The sequence below is a fragment of the Tribolium castaneum genome, chromosome 10, assembly GCF_031307605.1.
Source record: "Tribolium castaneum strain GA2 chromosome 10, icTriCast1.1, whole genome shotgun sequence".
Lineage (NCBI taxonomy): Eukaryota > Metazoa > Arthropoda > Insecta > Coleoptera > Tenebrionidae > Tribolium > Tribolium castaneum.
The window spans coordinates 318,776-333,840 of NC_087403.1; the positions used below are offsets into that span (position 1 = coordinate 318,776).

A 15,065-nucleotide genomic window follows, 5' to 3' on the forward strand; every position below is an offset into this window, starting at 1 on the left:
TAGTGAGATGTTTACCCTAATTTTAGGCAAAAAAGTCAAATGTTATATATAATACTAGGTACGTAAAATGGAGCGTAGAATTCGCTGCAACAAACCGTTTTGCTCTTAGACTTTTAGTTTTCGAGTTATGAATTTTTTAATGAATATCAAAAGTGCTTCTATGTAATAATAACACTAATAACTAGTGGTTAGGTTCACTGCTAATTCTGCCTATGAGATTTTCTTAAAAAAAAACATTTGGACAATTATTCTTGAGAGAGGGAAAATTTTTATCGTACTTCACCTCTTTGTAATACAAATCACCTATCAAAATTTTTCACAAATTATTGTGAAACCTCAAATAATCTGTTAAACTGCATAAACTGCTCAAAAAATGTTTGGAATGTTGGTGTTTTAAAGAAGTCTTATTATTTTAACATCAAACAAATTCTATAAATTTTCGAGCACTGGAATCTGATAAAAACGCATTAGTAAATATGTATGTGTCTTTTTTAACTTAATTCCCTTTGCCAGTTAATTTTCTCTAAATTTTTGTCAATCAGTTTATTTGACTGAAATATTCAATACCATATTATTGGTTTCTGGTGAAAAAACTTTCGCTGGTTGTTGGTGGTTTTCAGTCACTAAGACCTGAGTGTATTTTTGTGAAAAGTGCGAAATGAAACACCTTTGAGTATTAAATAACATTTATTTGAGTATTACATGTGGTACTAAATTACACATTTTTACAATTTAGTCTAAGCAGTGGTGCCCCATGCGGCCAGCCCTGCAATATTGCACATCGATAAGAGATCATCAAGTAGTGAAATTAAAACGGTCACAATAATTTCGAATAGACCGGCACAGGCGGCCGTAAAAACGGACTGATGAAATGGTGCAAGTCCCTTTCGTTCGGATAAACAGCCGGCGGCGCGGCATTGGCCACGAAGTCCGAATCGGAGGCGGAAGTACTCTCATGCAGCTTGCGCATGTGCTTCTTCAAGTCAAAATTCCGACAAAACCCTTTGCCGCAAACGCGACAAGTGAAGGGCTTCTTGTCGTTGTGCGTGTGCATGTGGAAGGTCAAGTTGTAGATCTGGTGGAAGGCCTTGGAGCACACTGTACACTTGTAGGCCTTCTCCCCGCTGTGGGTGAGCTTGTGGTTCTTGTAGTTGCCCTTCTGGTGGAAGCCCTTCCCGCAGTACTCGCACACGAAGGGCTTGTAGCCCGCGTGGATCCGCGCGTGCGTGTTGAGGGTGGAGGAGCGGTTGAAGGCCTTCCCGCAAGTGTGGCATTTGTGGGGCTTCTCGGACGTGTGGATGATTTTGTGGCGACACAGAGTGGAAGCTTGCCGAAAGCCCTTCCCGCAGATTTTGCAGACGAAAGGCCGTGCCCCGGTGTGGACCGGCATATGGCGGGTGAGGTTGTAATGCGCGTTGAAAACTTTACCACACTCGCCACACTCGAAGCTCTTCTGCTTGGCGGTGCTGGAGGGGGTCACGATGGAGGGCTTGGACTCGCTGCGCTTGGGGGGGCACGGCTTGGGGGGGAACTGAATGGGGGTACTGAGGCTGGGAGGAGGGTTGGGAGGGGTACTGCTCTCGGATGAGTACACTGAACTTAGCATTAATTGACTAGGGTGGTAGTACACTAGGGGGTATTGTTGTAACAAGTCCTGCGATCGCAACATGTTTGGAACGTATTTCTTGAACGCTGATTCTAGGGGAGTTGGATACGGGATATTTACAATTTTGCTACGACTGTCGTCTTTTGATTTGTTGTCGGGCTCCATTATTTTTGCTATCGAAAAGTTGAGGCTTCGAGAGGGGGGCTCCGACTGCTCGGGGAGACTCGTTGAACTCTCGGCCGCCATCTTCACTCAATCTGCAAAAAACCAAAACCAATAAAAAAAAATCAAAATTTTTAAACTCAAGTTTTTATATTCTTGTCGTTTCTAGTAATAGGGGAACGCAGGGTAATACCGAACACCCCTTATAACTGATACTAGCCTCTTTTGGCTAGTACTAGTCTACGAACTTAATCACTTGTGTTGTAAAAGTTATGGCAATAGTTTAATTTTCATGTAATGTGTTATTATTTAGGACTGTTATTTTATATTTTTTTTAATTAAAAGTATATAAAATTATCGAATTGCACTTATACTTAGGTGCTTCTGAGATTATAAAAAATGAGCATTCGAAAAATGTTATAGAGAAATATAATCATTATACACTGTCGAATTTTTGTAAAAAACTGTCTCAATAAATGTATTTATTTCAAATGTATATTTTTTATAATAACCAATAATGAAGATATCAGTTTTGTATGATTCAAAATACCAGAAAAAAGAAAAAGAAAATTGACTTGTTTGGCTATAATTTTGCCGCTCGGGGGATTTTTCTGTGTATTTCGGCGAGTGAACCCTTTCTGGGCAAATCTTAATCTGCGACAAACGAATTTATCGATTCGTTGATTTGTCATAAATCGAGGTGTGCGTTTGTCATAGACGATTTCATTGAAGCCGCCCCTTGCATTAAATCCGTAAAACGCTTTGCATTGATTGAGACGTATTGAGACTTAAAAATTCCTCCCCTCTTTCAATAAAACCTTCGAGACACGAAGAACTCGCCAAAGTTGATATCATTAATGTGTTTGCCTTGAGGGTTTTTGTTCCAGATTTGATTAGTTGATTAATATTCAAAATGTAAATTAAAACTGTTTTCCTTGCGAAACATAAAAGTAAATAATTTCGGAACGAAGCATCTTGAGCGATGAAGTCAAGTGCTTGATCTGAATATGGCGAGAGGGATCGGCTTAAACCCGGATTTGAAACGAAATAAAAGTTTTTTGTTGTCAATTAAGGGCGAGTTCCGTCGTGTGTGCAACAGTCTTGGCGAGTGGCACGTTTATTACGGTCGTAGGTGCTCTCCAGCTCTAATAAAGCCCTTTGCCTTTACAATAGACACGAGCATCTGCGACGTCTTCCGGCAAACAACTTTTCCGCTTTTTATTGTTGCGTCGAGGCGCGACACGAGTCTACAATAACTTGAAGGCGGATACGCGATATATGATCGTCTTACAAGCACTTCCTTGCATCTGCATCTGATCGCAGCTTGAGCCGGCGAGTTAATTCGGTTGATTTTTCGCATTCGCCTGTTTTGGTCTGTTTTGGTGCGTCTGACACGGGTGACATTTGGTCAATTAGCAGATTTCGGTCGTCTCGGGGCGAAAACATCAATTAATAAAGCCATTTCCGATGCACCCCCGAAAGGAGGACTATAATCCGGTCGGAATCGGAAGGTGGCTAAAGCTAATATGCCGCTCAGTGTGATTGAAATGATCGTCGATCAAGTCTGTGGTCGAAGGGCATTCAATAAAAATCTCCCAGCGTGTCATCCGACGCAGCTTGACAATGACAATGACATCGCCAGATCGCGTTAGGACCAAATACCTCTCCTTGTTAATTGACCATGATTACTACCCTTCTCTCCCTTCGTACGCGACACACCCAGCCTATAATAACCATTGTCACTTATAGCGATTACGTGGGGGTAGTACAGATTGGTTTTCATTTATCATATTCGAATGCATTCATTCACGACATGTTTGGATGTGTACATTTCAATATCGACGCAAACACCGGACTCAAACGAAATTATAACAGCAGATAGAACATCATTCATCACACGAAGTGGCGACCTTGCTCTCCTCACAATTACTTGACAAACTTCTTGACGTATTATTCGTTATTTTGACTTAGCTTAAAGGCATGAACAAACAGCTTCGTCTTTTTTGTCAACCCATCAGAACAAAAAAATTACTTTTCTAGTTGTGAATTTTTTTAATAAAAACGTAACAGCCACGATCATTTATTTCTTATTTATTTATCACCTTTTCTACCCTTTTACCACTTCCCGACGCTGCGAATAAAGGTTTGGTTTTTCAAGAGTCATCTTTTAGCGATTTATGTGTTTAATTGTTAATAAAGAATTAAATAAAATCGTTTTTTAGAAAAAAAATTATTTAAAAGATGCACTAAAAAATAAAAAATAATGTTTTTCTATCAGAGGAGAATATTTTTGCTTACAATTTAGGATTTTAAAATTTATAAAATCTTTGGGAACAGTGCTCAATTTAAAAAAGTAATTTTGTAATACCGTTTTGTTATGACTTATGACCGTTCCCAAAGCTTTCTATGATCATATTAACGTGGTTATTTTTTTAGTAGTAACCATTTGCTAGATGAAAAAGAAATTTAAGTAACCGTCTATGCACTTTTTCTAGAGCAGTAGATCCATAAGGCATCAAATCAAAGAACCATTTTCTTTACTTCCAACGAGCAAAAAATATAAACATTTTATAGAACTATAGCCTAAAGATTTATTTGCAGAATTAACCGAAGCGTTGGCCTTGATGTGATTCCATGTTACTCAAATTGAGTATTCCCAAATTCTTGCTAAGTGTTTTTATATCTACTACAGCTGTGTCTATAAAGTAAGAGTAATTTTTAATTTTCTTTTTTTTTGTGTAGGATACAATATCACAATTGCTTTTGCTCAATTCGAAGCCATTAATACATTAATTAATTAATTAATTAATTAATAATAATATTCTTACAAATTATAGTAGTCAGAATTATTATTAATTATTTTATACATTTTAAGATCGTCGGCAAATAATTTAAAGCAAGAATTTTTATTACTTTAGCAATGTCGTTGATTTAAACACGAAAAAGTAGTGGGCCTAAACTTGATCCTTGAGGTACGCCCGGATACTGCACGAAAAATGGAGAAAGAAAACCATTGTAGCTAACAAACTACTACGCATCTGTCTAAAGAAGACTTAATAAACTTAATCATAGAAGTCAAACAATTTTTTTAACTTATCTAAAAATATTTTATGAATATTTTACGCCTTGCTCATGTCTGTATAAATACTATAAATAATATCAACTTGCCTGCCTCGATCTGAAGAGACAAGAATTGAGTAACAGTAATTAAATAAGTAACCAATGATGCATAGATATTGCTGGGTAAATAAGACTATGTAAAGAATTGAAGTTTTTTATTTTAATAAAAGAAAGATATTAATATATAAATGAGCAAATTGTTATTTTTGTCCCTATAGTCTCCCTTATAATACATAAAATAAATCGTTAAACTCGCTGAAACAAACCACTTTATTCTGAGATTTTCAAAACAAATTCTGATGCTTTTTTGGTTTGTTGGTTGTTGCACGAAAAAAACTATCTTTCTTACAATTACTGGACACACCCAGTAACTTTATTAAAAATACGTGTTCTATGTCCTTTATAAAAAATATAAAAAAAGGTGTGTGCTTTGAGCTGCTCGGTCTTATTGCTGTAACGCGATAAAAATTTTCGAAAAACGCAAATCGTTCCAACGTTCCATGTTAAGAATTGTTTAAAAAGGGTGTTATTTTGTATATTTCAATTAATACAGAAACTTGAGTAAATACTTTTATGTTTTTATAATGTGACGGACGTAGAAAAAATGTTCTATTAAATTCGTAAGTATTTTTTTTATTATTCGTATTTGGCTCTAAAAATATGAAAACAGACAGACAGACAACAGAGTGAGTTGAAAAAAAGCTTTTAAAAAGAGAAAATTAAACAAGAAAAATAAAGAAAGAAATTAGTTATAAATAAAAACACAACGTTTGACTGTTTGAAAATGAAAATAAATATAAAAATCAAATAGCCCAGTCAAATTAAACAAGAATAAGGCGATTGGTGATACATGTATGTATGTGTAAGGGAAGCGTTTAAAAAATCCAATTATGTAGGAATTTTTTCCACCGATTTGTCTAATTTGCCTGGGCTAAAAATAAACAATCCAAAAATTGCAGATGAAGTCACCATCAAATTAAAACAAAAACTGTGTGAAAGTACAGAAAATACTCAATATGATACGGTTTCTTCGTTTCTTGTGTTATAAATTAGTAGTAAATCTATTGGCGAAGACAGATGCATTATTTTGAAAAAACAGATATAAAACTGTTATCGTGATCACTAAAGAATTACGAATGGCTATTTTTTTAATTTGTTGCATTTTGTTGGTGTCATGGTGTGTCGGGTGATGGTTGTTTTGCGTTTGACGTTAAAGAGCGCTATCGATTGGACGTCTGGGAAGAGAGAATTGCGCAATAAAAAAGCAGCTGGTAAAGATTTAGCGCGGTTTAAAATGACAAAGTAAGGCTGCAGTCGGCAGTAATTACGACATATGTCAGAAAATCCAAGAAAACCGCAGGGGAGAGATCCTGTGGTACACAATGAATAATTGTGAACTAGAAATTACGGTGTAGTGCCAGACCCCTAGAACATTTACTCCGATGCTGACTCTGATCACTCTCCAACGATTCGTGCTAGCTGCTGTCACCCCGCCTGCCATTGTTAAGGCCATGTCAACATTTCAACGACGGGAAACAACGATTCCACCCCTCGCATTGAAAAATCCGCGCTTGAAACAAAATTCAAGATTCGGTCAAAGATATTCACATGAAAGTCGGTAATTTGGGTTTGCCGATTTAACACACGTGCGGTCATGTTTGATATTAAAGAGCGACATGTGACCGAAGCACACCCTCTTTAATTCTAAACTTCTAGCCTTTTCGAGTCTTTATATTGCCTTAACATCCGGGCACGTGTGCAATGTTCAGAGGTGTACCGCTGCGGAATCACATTTCCGACGTTCACCGGAACGAAAAACAACGCACACCGCTCGCTATTTATTACAAAATCGGACCAATAACCGTTTTCTTCTGTCGCTAACACTTGTCAAACTTTATAAAAAAAATAAAATTATGCATTATCCTGATTTAATAAATTACAAAGATACATACTACGGTTGGTAGTTCCAATAACCCATAATAATTATATAATAATAATATTCGTAATTCCAAAATAATTTTAAGAGTTCGAGGAGATTCAAAATTATCCTGGAAAATTCCAAAAAAATTCAGTGAGCAGGTAATTCGCAAATAATTCCAGTACCTGCCTAAATTCCAAAGATAAATTTAAGAATAATATTAATTTTAATGAAACAACTCCAAAAAAATAAAAACCAATAAAATACGTTTATTTAAATTTTTGAATGGTTATAGTGTGCATGGTTCGGGTCTATCCAACAAAACAAAATAGCTGGAAAACTCGATTATTTATGGGTGATTTATTTTTTTTATAATCAGTTAATCAGTTAGTATCTTTAAAAAAATAAAATAATTTTAAAAATTTCCAGAAGTACGGCTTTATTACTTATGGGGTGAAAGAATAAAAAAGTGAGCTGCTATGACGATTTTTTGCAAAAAATTTCGATAGGTCTTTTGTCGTTTGTTGGGTCTTCCGTGTGTGAACTCCGAAGTTGTTTGAATTCGCCCTCTCCTGGCAAATTAGTTTATTTCGAAATGGTGGCTATTTCAATTACATGGAAACGCCGAACAATGGCGTATAATAGTGAAAGGCCTGGCTTCTCTATCAAATACCCGATCATTTCCACTGACTGATTGGGATTTGTTTATAAAAAGTCGGAAATCAATAAAATCTGGAACATTGTGATTAGTGAAAAATAAAGATAGGGCTGAATTGAGCACGCAACTCCGACGATAAAACCAAGATAAAATATTCATGTCCGGCAGGGCGGCAGTCAAACCATCGCGAGCTGGCCATCGAGGCTCGCATTTATCTTGGAGATAGAAGCGACCTGACAGTCCAGTAAGTCGGTGTTCACCTAGACGCCGTTACGCCCCGATACGGCCTAAATCACGCAATAAACACAACAGATTTATCACCTTTCACATGACTGCCTTAATCGGAATGAACTATCGCAACCCCTGGGGTTATTCCAACTATCCGCTGGCCACTGCTCACCCTCGCTGAATTTAAATTTACACCAAACTCCCGAAACCTGACTCACAACCCGCCCGAAAACCGGTTTCGTCGCAAAACCACAACCGGTTTTCTGGCTAAACCGGTTTTGTTCTGAATTTGAGGCAACCAGAACCGGTTTTGCGGCGAATTTGTGGCAACCAGAACCGGTTTTCTGGCGAATTGGCGAAATGGTGGAGTTGTGCGGGCGTGTGATGCGGTGAGGCGGTCGAGCGAGCGGAAAAAAGCGATGTATTATCGGAAAACAAAGGTGTTTGCTTAGATTTATTCCATGGATGAAACAATAAAAGAGAAATGTGGAGTGAATCCATCTGGGAATATAATTGGCATAGTGAATGCCTATATGAAGAAGGGTATCCCGATGCGTTATCAAGCTTATGGCGAATTGAACCGTGCTCGGAGGCAGCCCCCAGAGACGCTGCCGCCGCCGCCACGCCGCCTCTTTTTCGCCGCCCCCCTATTCTCCCGTTCGGCACGCCTCTTAGGCGCGGCTGTAATTATCTATGGTAAATATTTACTCAGCATTTACCTTTTAATCATTCCGATCGACTTTAAGCGGGCGATCAACGATCATCCGAAGAGAGATATGCCAAATGCCATTTCCGTTTCCCCTCGGTCGCCCAGCGACACACACTTTTTAATTTGTTTGCTTTGCCTAATTCACGCTCGAAATTATTTTTTCTCCAATAACGATACAAAAACGAAAAGTATTTTTAACTATTTCATCCAAAGTTAACAGGCGTTCCAAAAACTATGCTACTGTGCAGCTTAGCGCATTGGCCGTCACACCAAAAACGAAAATTAAAACAATTCTTTGATACACTTTTATTAATAAGTGTTCGCCAAAGTTAGTTTCTTCTTAAATGTGTTCGTTATTTTAGTTTTATAAGAATTTAGTGCAATATTCAAAAAAATGTTTTTGGTTTCAACGGTGCCTGTTCAAAAAGTTTGGGTTTTTTATATTTGAGTTTTTGCACAAATTCAGAGATGAAGTGATTTTCTTAATTCTTCTCCATAGTTAGTCTCTTCTTGTCCGGTAATATTTTTCTAAAATTTGATTCATTTTGTTTTAAATAACTTTAGTTTCTGCTGAGTGCAATTTCTTGGTGTGAAGAATCAAAATTTCGTCAAAACCAAATTGTTTTTTTACATTAATTTTTCTACAGCGATTTTTTTTAAATGCTTGTCGAAAATTAGGGAAAATAACACAGAAAAAACAAAATAACTCCAATTTTTATTAATTACAATATTTTTCATCGCTTTACTTTAAAGTTAGGTAAACAAAAAAAAAAAATAAATACAGTCTTTTGAATAAGTACAACCTACAATCTTATTAAGAGCTGGAAATGTATTGGCTCTATTTGTTTTAGCATAAATAAAAAACAACGTTTATTCTAAGAAAAATTCAAGTTGATTTTAAAAATTCCTATTAAAATTATAAAATTCAAATTTCGAAATCTTGCCGATCTCAGTGCCTAGGTAATTGTAAAATGTTTCAGAGACGCCGAAACTGTTCAATAAATGAAAATTTTTCCAAAATTGGTCAAAATATCAACGGCACACAATTATTTTTTGACTTATTTTTTCAACTTTTTCTAAGATCAAAAGATATTAAAAAATTTATGCAAATTTGTCTCTAACTCTGTCGGTTAAAATGTAACTCAGAAAATTAATTTTTTTTGACTAATTAACCAAAACCAAGCACAATAATAACATAGAAATAACGATGTTCTTAAGGGCTATAATTTTTACCTTGAAATTAAAAAAATTAAATATTTCGGTTATGACTTTAATTCAGTTTTATTCGACTGTGTTTGAGTGCTGCCTTAGACGTTGTAACTTGTGGCGAATTACATTAAAGCTCACTTAATTTTGCTTGTTATAAAACGCACACACGTAGCTTAAAATGTTGTTATCTGCACCCTCGCCCTCGCGTGATCCCCCACTTGATTAGCAACAGACTTGTAGAAAATGTGTTTTGATTAGCAACTAATTATTGTTTAAACAACTTCCTTGGAATAGTAATAACTTCGAGTTTCCGCTTATTAATTTGTTTGTGCGTGAGAATAGGTCAAAACCGATGATTTTTGCGGAGGGTTTGAGAGCGTGAACGGAAATGGGATAATACTTCTAATGGGGTTAAATCAGCTGAATACCGTGCTAGGGGTTCATGTACGGTATTCACTAAAGCTACCCTTTGCGATAAATACTTAATAACCTCATTACTCAATTAAATGTATGTTTCAAAGCTACCCAATTTAAACGATAAATTTACCGAGTCATTAAGTGGAAAAATGAAGCTACACCGAACCGCGGAAACGAATTACAATTATTCGTAATATTCGAGGTTGTGTTTATAATCCAGACAATGGAATATCGAGTATTGTGTAAGCATTGCTAATATAAATATTGATTGATTCTGAAACGTCTAAGTGGTTGAGTGCTTGAGTTACGCTAGGGTTTAAAAATGAAAAGACCGACCGAACCCTAGTTTTTGTTTTCCGACTCCATGAGAACTCTTAAGCATATTCTCATTTCAATATAACACAAGAAATACCCCATTAATGCGCTTGTTTGCACACAGCGACTCCAAAAACTTCAGCTTGACACATTAGCGAATTAAACTTTCATTACACAACCGAAAATGCGACCCCAGACCCCAAACTTATTTTCGGGAATCTTGTTGCACATGTTTGATAAATTGATAATAGCTTAATTCCGCCGATGTTACAGACAATAATCTGACAGATTTTCTTACAATTTTACAGATATTCAATTAAACTAAACCTGGAAAAAAAAACAACTGAATACTATTTCAACATCCACCCAATAAAAATAATTATCCTGATTCTACTGACATTAGAAATATAACTTTTCCAAAATTCACTAGAGCTGTACCGTAAAAACAGAATTTTTATCGCGTTCATTTTTAATAATTAATTACTTAAACTCAAAATCCCGGAATATCCATAAAGCCAATAATTATTAAGGTAGGTTTAAACATAAATAAATAAAAAAATAAATCTTAGCCATAATTTATCTATGCTCTTCATTTTATGTGGGTCAAACTGCATTTAATAATTTTGTCAAAAAAAAACGTCAAAGAAAATTGACATTATTCTGGAGTTGTAAAATCACAAGCTTTTATTTTTTAATATTCTCTAAGACATAATAAATTTATATAATTAAGATAAGTAAGTTAAGTAAAAATGGACTTAATTTAAAATTGTTTATAAATTTTTATTTATATATTTTTTTGGATAAGTCAATTGCATCGAAGCCCAAAATCAGGTAATTTTATTAAAAATAGCCAACCGATCAGTGTTGCCCATCCAAAAATTTTACCCAAAATTTCCGTTAATGAAACACAATTATTTCCATAAATGAAAAATTTAATAATAGGTGGAGACTGCAACAAAGAAAATAAATAAAATCATTCGTCTATAAAGTCATTCAGGCACTTTTTTTTCTAGTCAGAGAAGTCAAAAATTTTGAAACTTTTTAGTGACAATTTATTCGTCATTGTTTACAAGTTATGCATAATTGTAAATATTTATTGTAAAATTTTTAATAGAGTTATGTATTATTAATTATTGATAAGATAAAAATTAATAAAATAACTATGTACATCCTATTAAAATAAAAATTATATTATTTAAAATAAAAAGCATTTTTGTTACCATATACAAGGTGAGTCTCACTATTAACTCAAAATCCACTGCACCCAATTTTTTCCGAATTTTTCACAATTCCTTATCATTAAAATTTTAAGTTTTTTTAATAAATTTGTAATAATTTTTTGCTCAAAACATCATTTAAGCATCCTATGAAAATTAGAAAATTTTTTCAATTGATACTTCAACATTTTTAATTATATTAATATCAATAATTAATCCGCGATCGCCATGAAAATAAATTTTATGACTGAATGTCACAGGTAAAAGTTTTACATTTTAACAAGTTCTATTTTTGTGTCCAAGCATTTTTATTTTTACCACAAATTAAACGAATAAGAGGCGGTCGTTTACTATCTTAGAAGAATAAATATTTAACAAAATATAGACGATTTTTTGTATTATATCAAAATGGGGGTGCGTCACAACCGTCATCTATCTAGGTATTTAAAAGAAAATCTTCATCAATAATTTATCTGCATAAGTACGTTTTCGGACAAAATAGTAGGTATATGTTATTCGGAGTTAAAGAAAGTTTATGTGGCTCATCAGCTGAATTATTTGCTTAATAAATACAATATTAAATTTGTCATACTATGTAATTATTTATCTTTTTTAATAAAATAGATTAATGCTTTATTTTCCGTATCTATTTTAAATTTTAGAATTCATTTAACAAGAAGAATACTCCGTAAGACGACGATTGGTTAGTACGAAGAAATTCTCAAGTCGCTTCCTTACGTGTTCGTTATAACCGATTTCTACTGTACATAATCTATTAATTATTACACAAAATGATAGAATAATTCTAAAAAGAATCACATAAGTAGAGAAAAAACTGATTTCTCTGCAATTGTTTTTTGAAATATGGTGTGAAGCATAATCTACTTTTTGAGTGAATTTTAAGTGAATTTAAATATTTTTAAATTACCAATTTGGTGTTAACTGTCAACACGCATTGAATCAAAAACCGAAAATCATTTCCGGAAACCGGAAGTAAAAATAGGTGACGGTGTCAAAATGAAATAATTTTGGCGTCGGCCGGCGTGTGGAGTAATTTTTGAAAAATTAGTGGCGTGAATTATTATTACGTTGCTGAAAGGTTGTTATTAATTGCGTGTCTAGGGGTAGGTATGATAATTTTTATCGCGTTATTAATTAATTTCACAGTGAAAGGTGCGATTTTATCTTAAATGTTTCTTTGTGCACTTACCAATATAGCATAAAGTTGAGAGGTAATTAATCGTAAAAATCACTAAAACAGTCTTTGAGAGTCATCAAGTTCACATCAACGAAAAGCATTTTACAGTAGCTAAGAACCGATCACACTAGGTTTTGTTTGATTCGTCACTTGTGGCTTGTAGCATCAAAAGGCAATCTGAGGCTGAAAACTGATGTCTGGTTGAACTTTGGCCTGGTAGTTTTGGGAAAAGCGCAAACAAGAGACTGATGGTGGCAACATTAGGTGAGCAGGGCCATTTGCATAATTAGGAGGCCACGGCAGAGGACGAGCAAAAGAGGCTGTAGGATGATTCGATTGGCCAATAAGAATGTATCTGGCTGGAAGCGGCCAATCAGGAGCTTCTGTTCAAGGATCGACTCGTCCTGAACCCTCCCATAGACTCCCCTGGGAGCGCTTCAAAAGCGACAGCTGTGCTTGCGCTTGCTCGGTTCTCAGTTGGATGTCACTTCTTCAGTTCTTCACCTGGCGTTTCACTCACGACGGCCATACACACAAATACTCCTAAATAACCAGACGGCATTTTGCTGCTGCAGACACCCACAATTAACATCCTCTCGCCAAAATGCATTTTTCGAATTCGGTTTTTACAGTTAAATCATCATCATGTAGAAATTCATTAAAATTTTTAAATAATGATCAGAGTGCGGATTACCAAGGCTTCACTGTACAAAAATATACCAGTGGCGGCTCGTTCTCCTGCTACCAACTAAACTGAAAGTCTTTTTACCCATCCTTACAACACAAAAGTAGTATTTTTTCCTGCAATTCCCACTTTAGTGCCCCAAAATAAAATTTAATTCAAGTCATTATAATAAGCAAACTTAAATCGCAGCCCAAAAAATAAGTGTTTAAAAATCAAAAAATGATATTTATAATTTTTTATTTGATTATCCGACCGAAATCATGCAGGAAATTGTTAAAATGATAATCAGAGTTCGATTATCGAGGCTTCACTATAAAAAATAACAGTGGCGGCTCGTTCAAAAAGTATTTTTGCGCCAAACAGAGAGTTCTTTAATAATGTTGACAATATTTTGAGTATTACCTGCTTAATAATTTTTTTTAAGCTTCAGTATACATAATATTACGTACTATTAACTATTTATTTAATGATATTAAAGATTGCTCCTTGTCCATTGTTGTGAATAAATAATAAATAAAATATTATATATACCGATAAATTTACCTATTTTATTAGTTAGCCAAAGGAAAACTTCTTTTTTTGTCAGAGTTCCATAATCACAAATAATCAAAAAAAAATACATTTTGTAATAAATTTTGGCTAAAATTCACCGTTTACGAAAAAATGCACTAATTGTTATTTTAACACTGCTTCTGGATTTGTTTTAAAGAATTGATTATAATGGTAAATTCACCGTTTTGTACAACACTTTGTTTCAATAAAATAAAATTTGTTTTTTTATAAAATACCTCCTGTATTATATTTTCTTTTTACCACACATTTTTGAGTTTTCAGGGCACTTTAAGTTATTAGGAAACAAGTAAATCACAAATCAAAAGCAAACAAAATAATACGAACAACTGTAAGAGCTTAAAAATGCGGAGACCGATTAAACAAATAGGCAATAAAAACCTAAAATAGGTTAAAACTTTTTAGAATAGGCTGCAGAATAGGTGTTCAGGCAGTACAACATAAAAATAAAATTTCTCAAAAATAATAATAATTAAAGTCCATTATAGTTTGGTAATTAAATTCCTTTATCAGAGTTTCTTAGATTCTAAAAGCCGCTAAATTGATGAAGAACAGTAATTAGCAAAAAATTTTTTCCCTGTTTACGACAATTTCTCACGAAACTTTTTACGTATTTTCTTCTTCGGGGTAGTAAAAATGTTGAAATTTTTGTTTTTGCCAAACAAGCAATAATTTATTTTGAAAACATTAACAGCAGGACATTATATACATGTAAATGTATAGTTAGTTAGGTACATTTATTTTATTGGGACACCCATTTAGCCTTTTGCCTCAGGTGAAATTGTGTTTAGATCCGGCTTTGTAGAACAGCTGCAAAATTGAGATATAAAGATTGGAGAACGTAAACGTAAACTACTGAACATTAAAATTTAAAAACACAAAAATGTAACAACTGAAAAATAAAGAAATACCTATTCGAATTATTAAACACACGCCCTAAACTTCTGCAGTAATCTTTTTTTTGCATCATTTATCTTATATTTTTTCTTTTGTTATTTATTCACAAGTAGTTATTTACCTAAATTTTGAAATTACACAACGCCGTGTTTTTAG

At 34.3% G+C, this 15,065-nt stretch overlaps 1 protein-coding gene across 1 annotated transcript; it reads right to left on the reverse strand.

Annotated features, from left to right (window-relative positions):
- Positions 1 to 668: 668 nt before the first annotated feature.
- Positions 669 to 13,333, reverse strand: LOC100142245 (fez family zinc finger). The gene is made up of 2 exons (XM_001807580.4): positions 12,770 to 13,333; positions 669 to 1,863 (listed from the first exon to the last, which is right to left on the reverse strand). The coding sequence occupies exon 2, from the start codon at positions 1,850 to 1,852 to the stop codon at positions 818 to 820; it is 1,035 nt and encodes a 344-aa protein (XP_001807632.1). The 5' UTR covers positions 1,853 to 1,863; positions 12,770 to 13,333; the 3' UTR covers positions 669 to 817.
- Between the last annotated feature and the right edge of the window lie 1,732 nt (positions 13,334 to 15,065).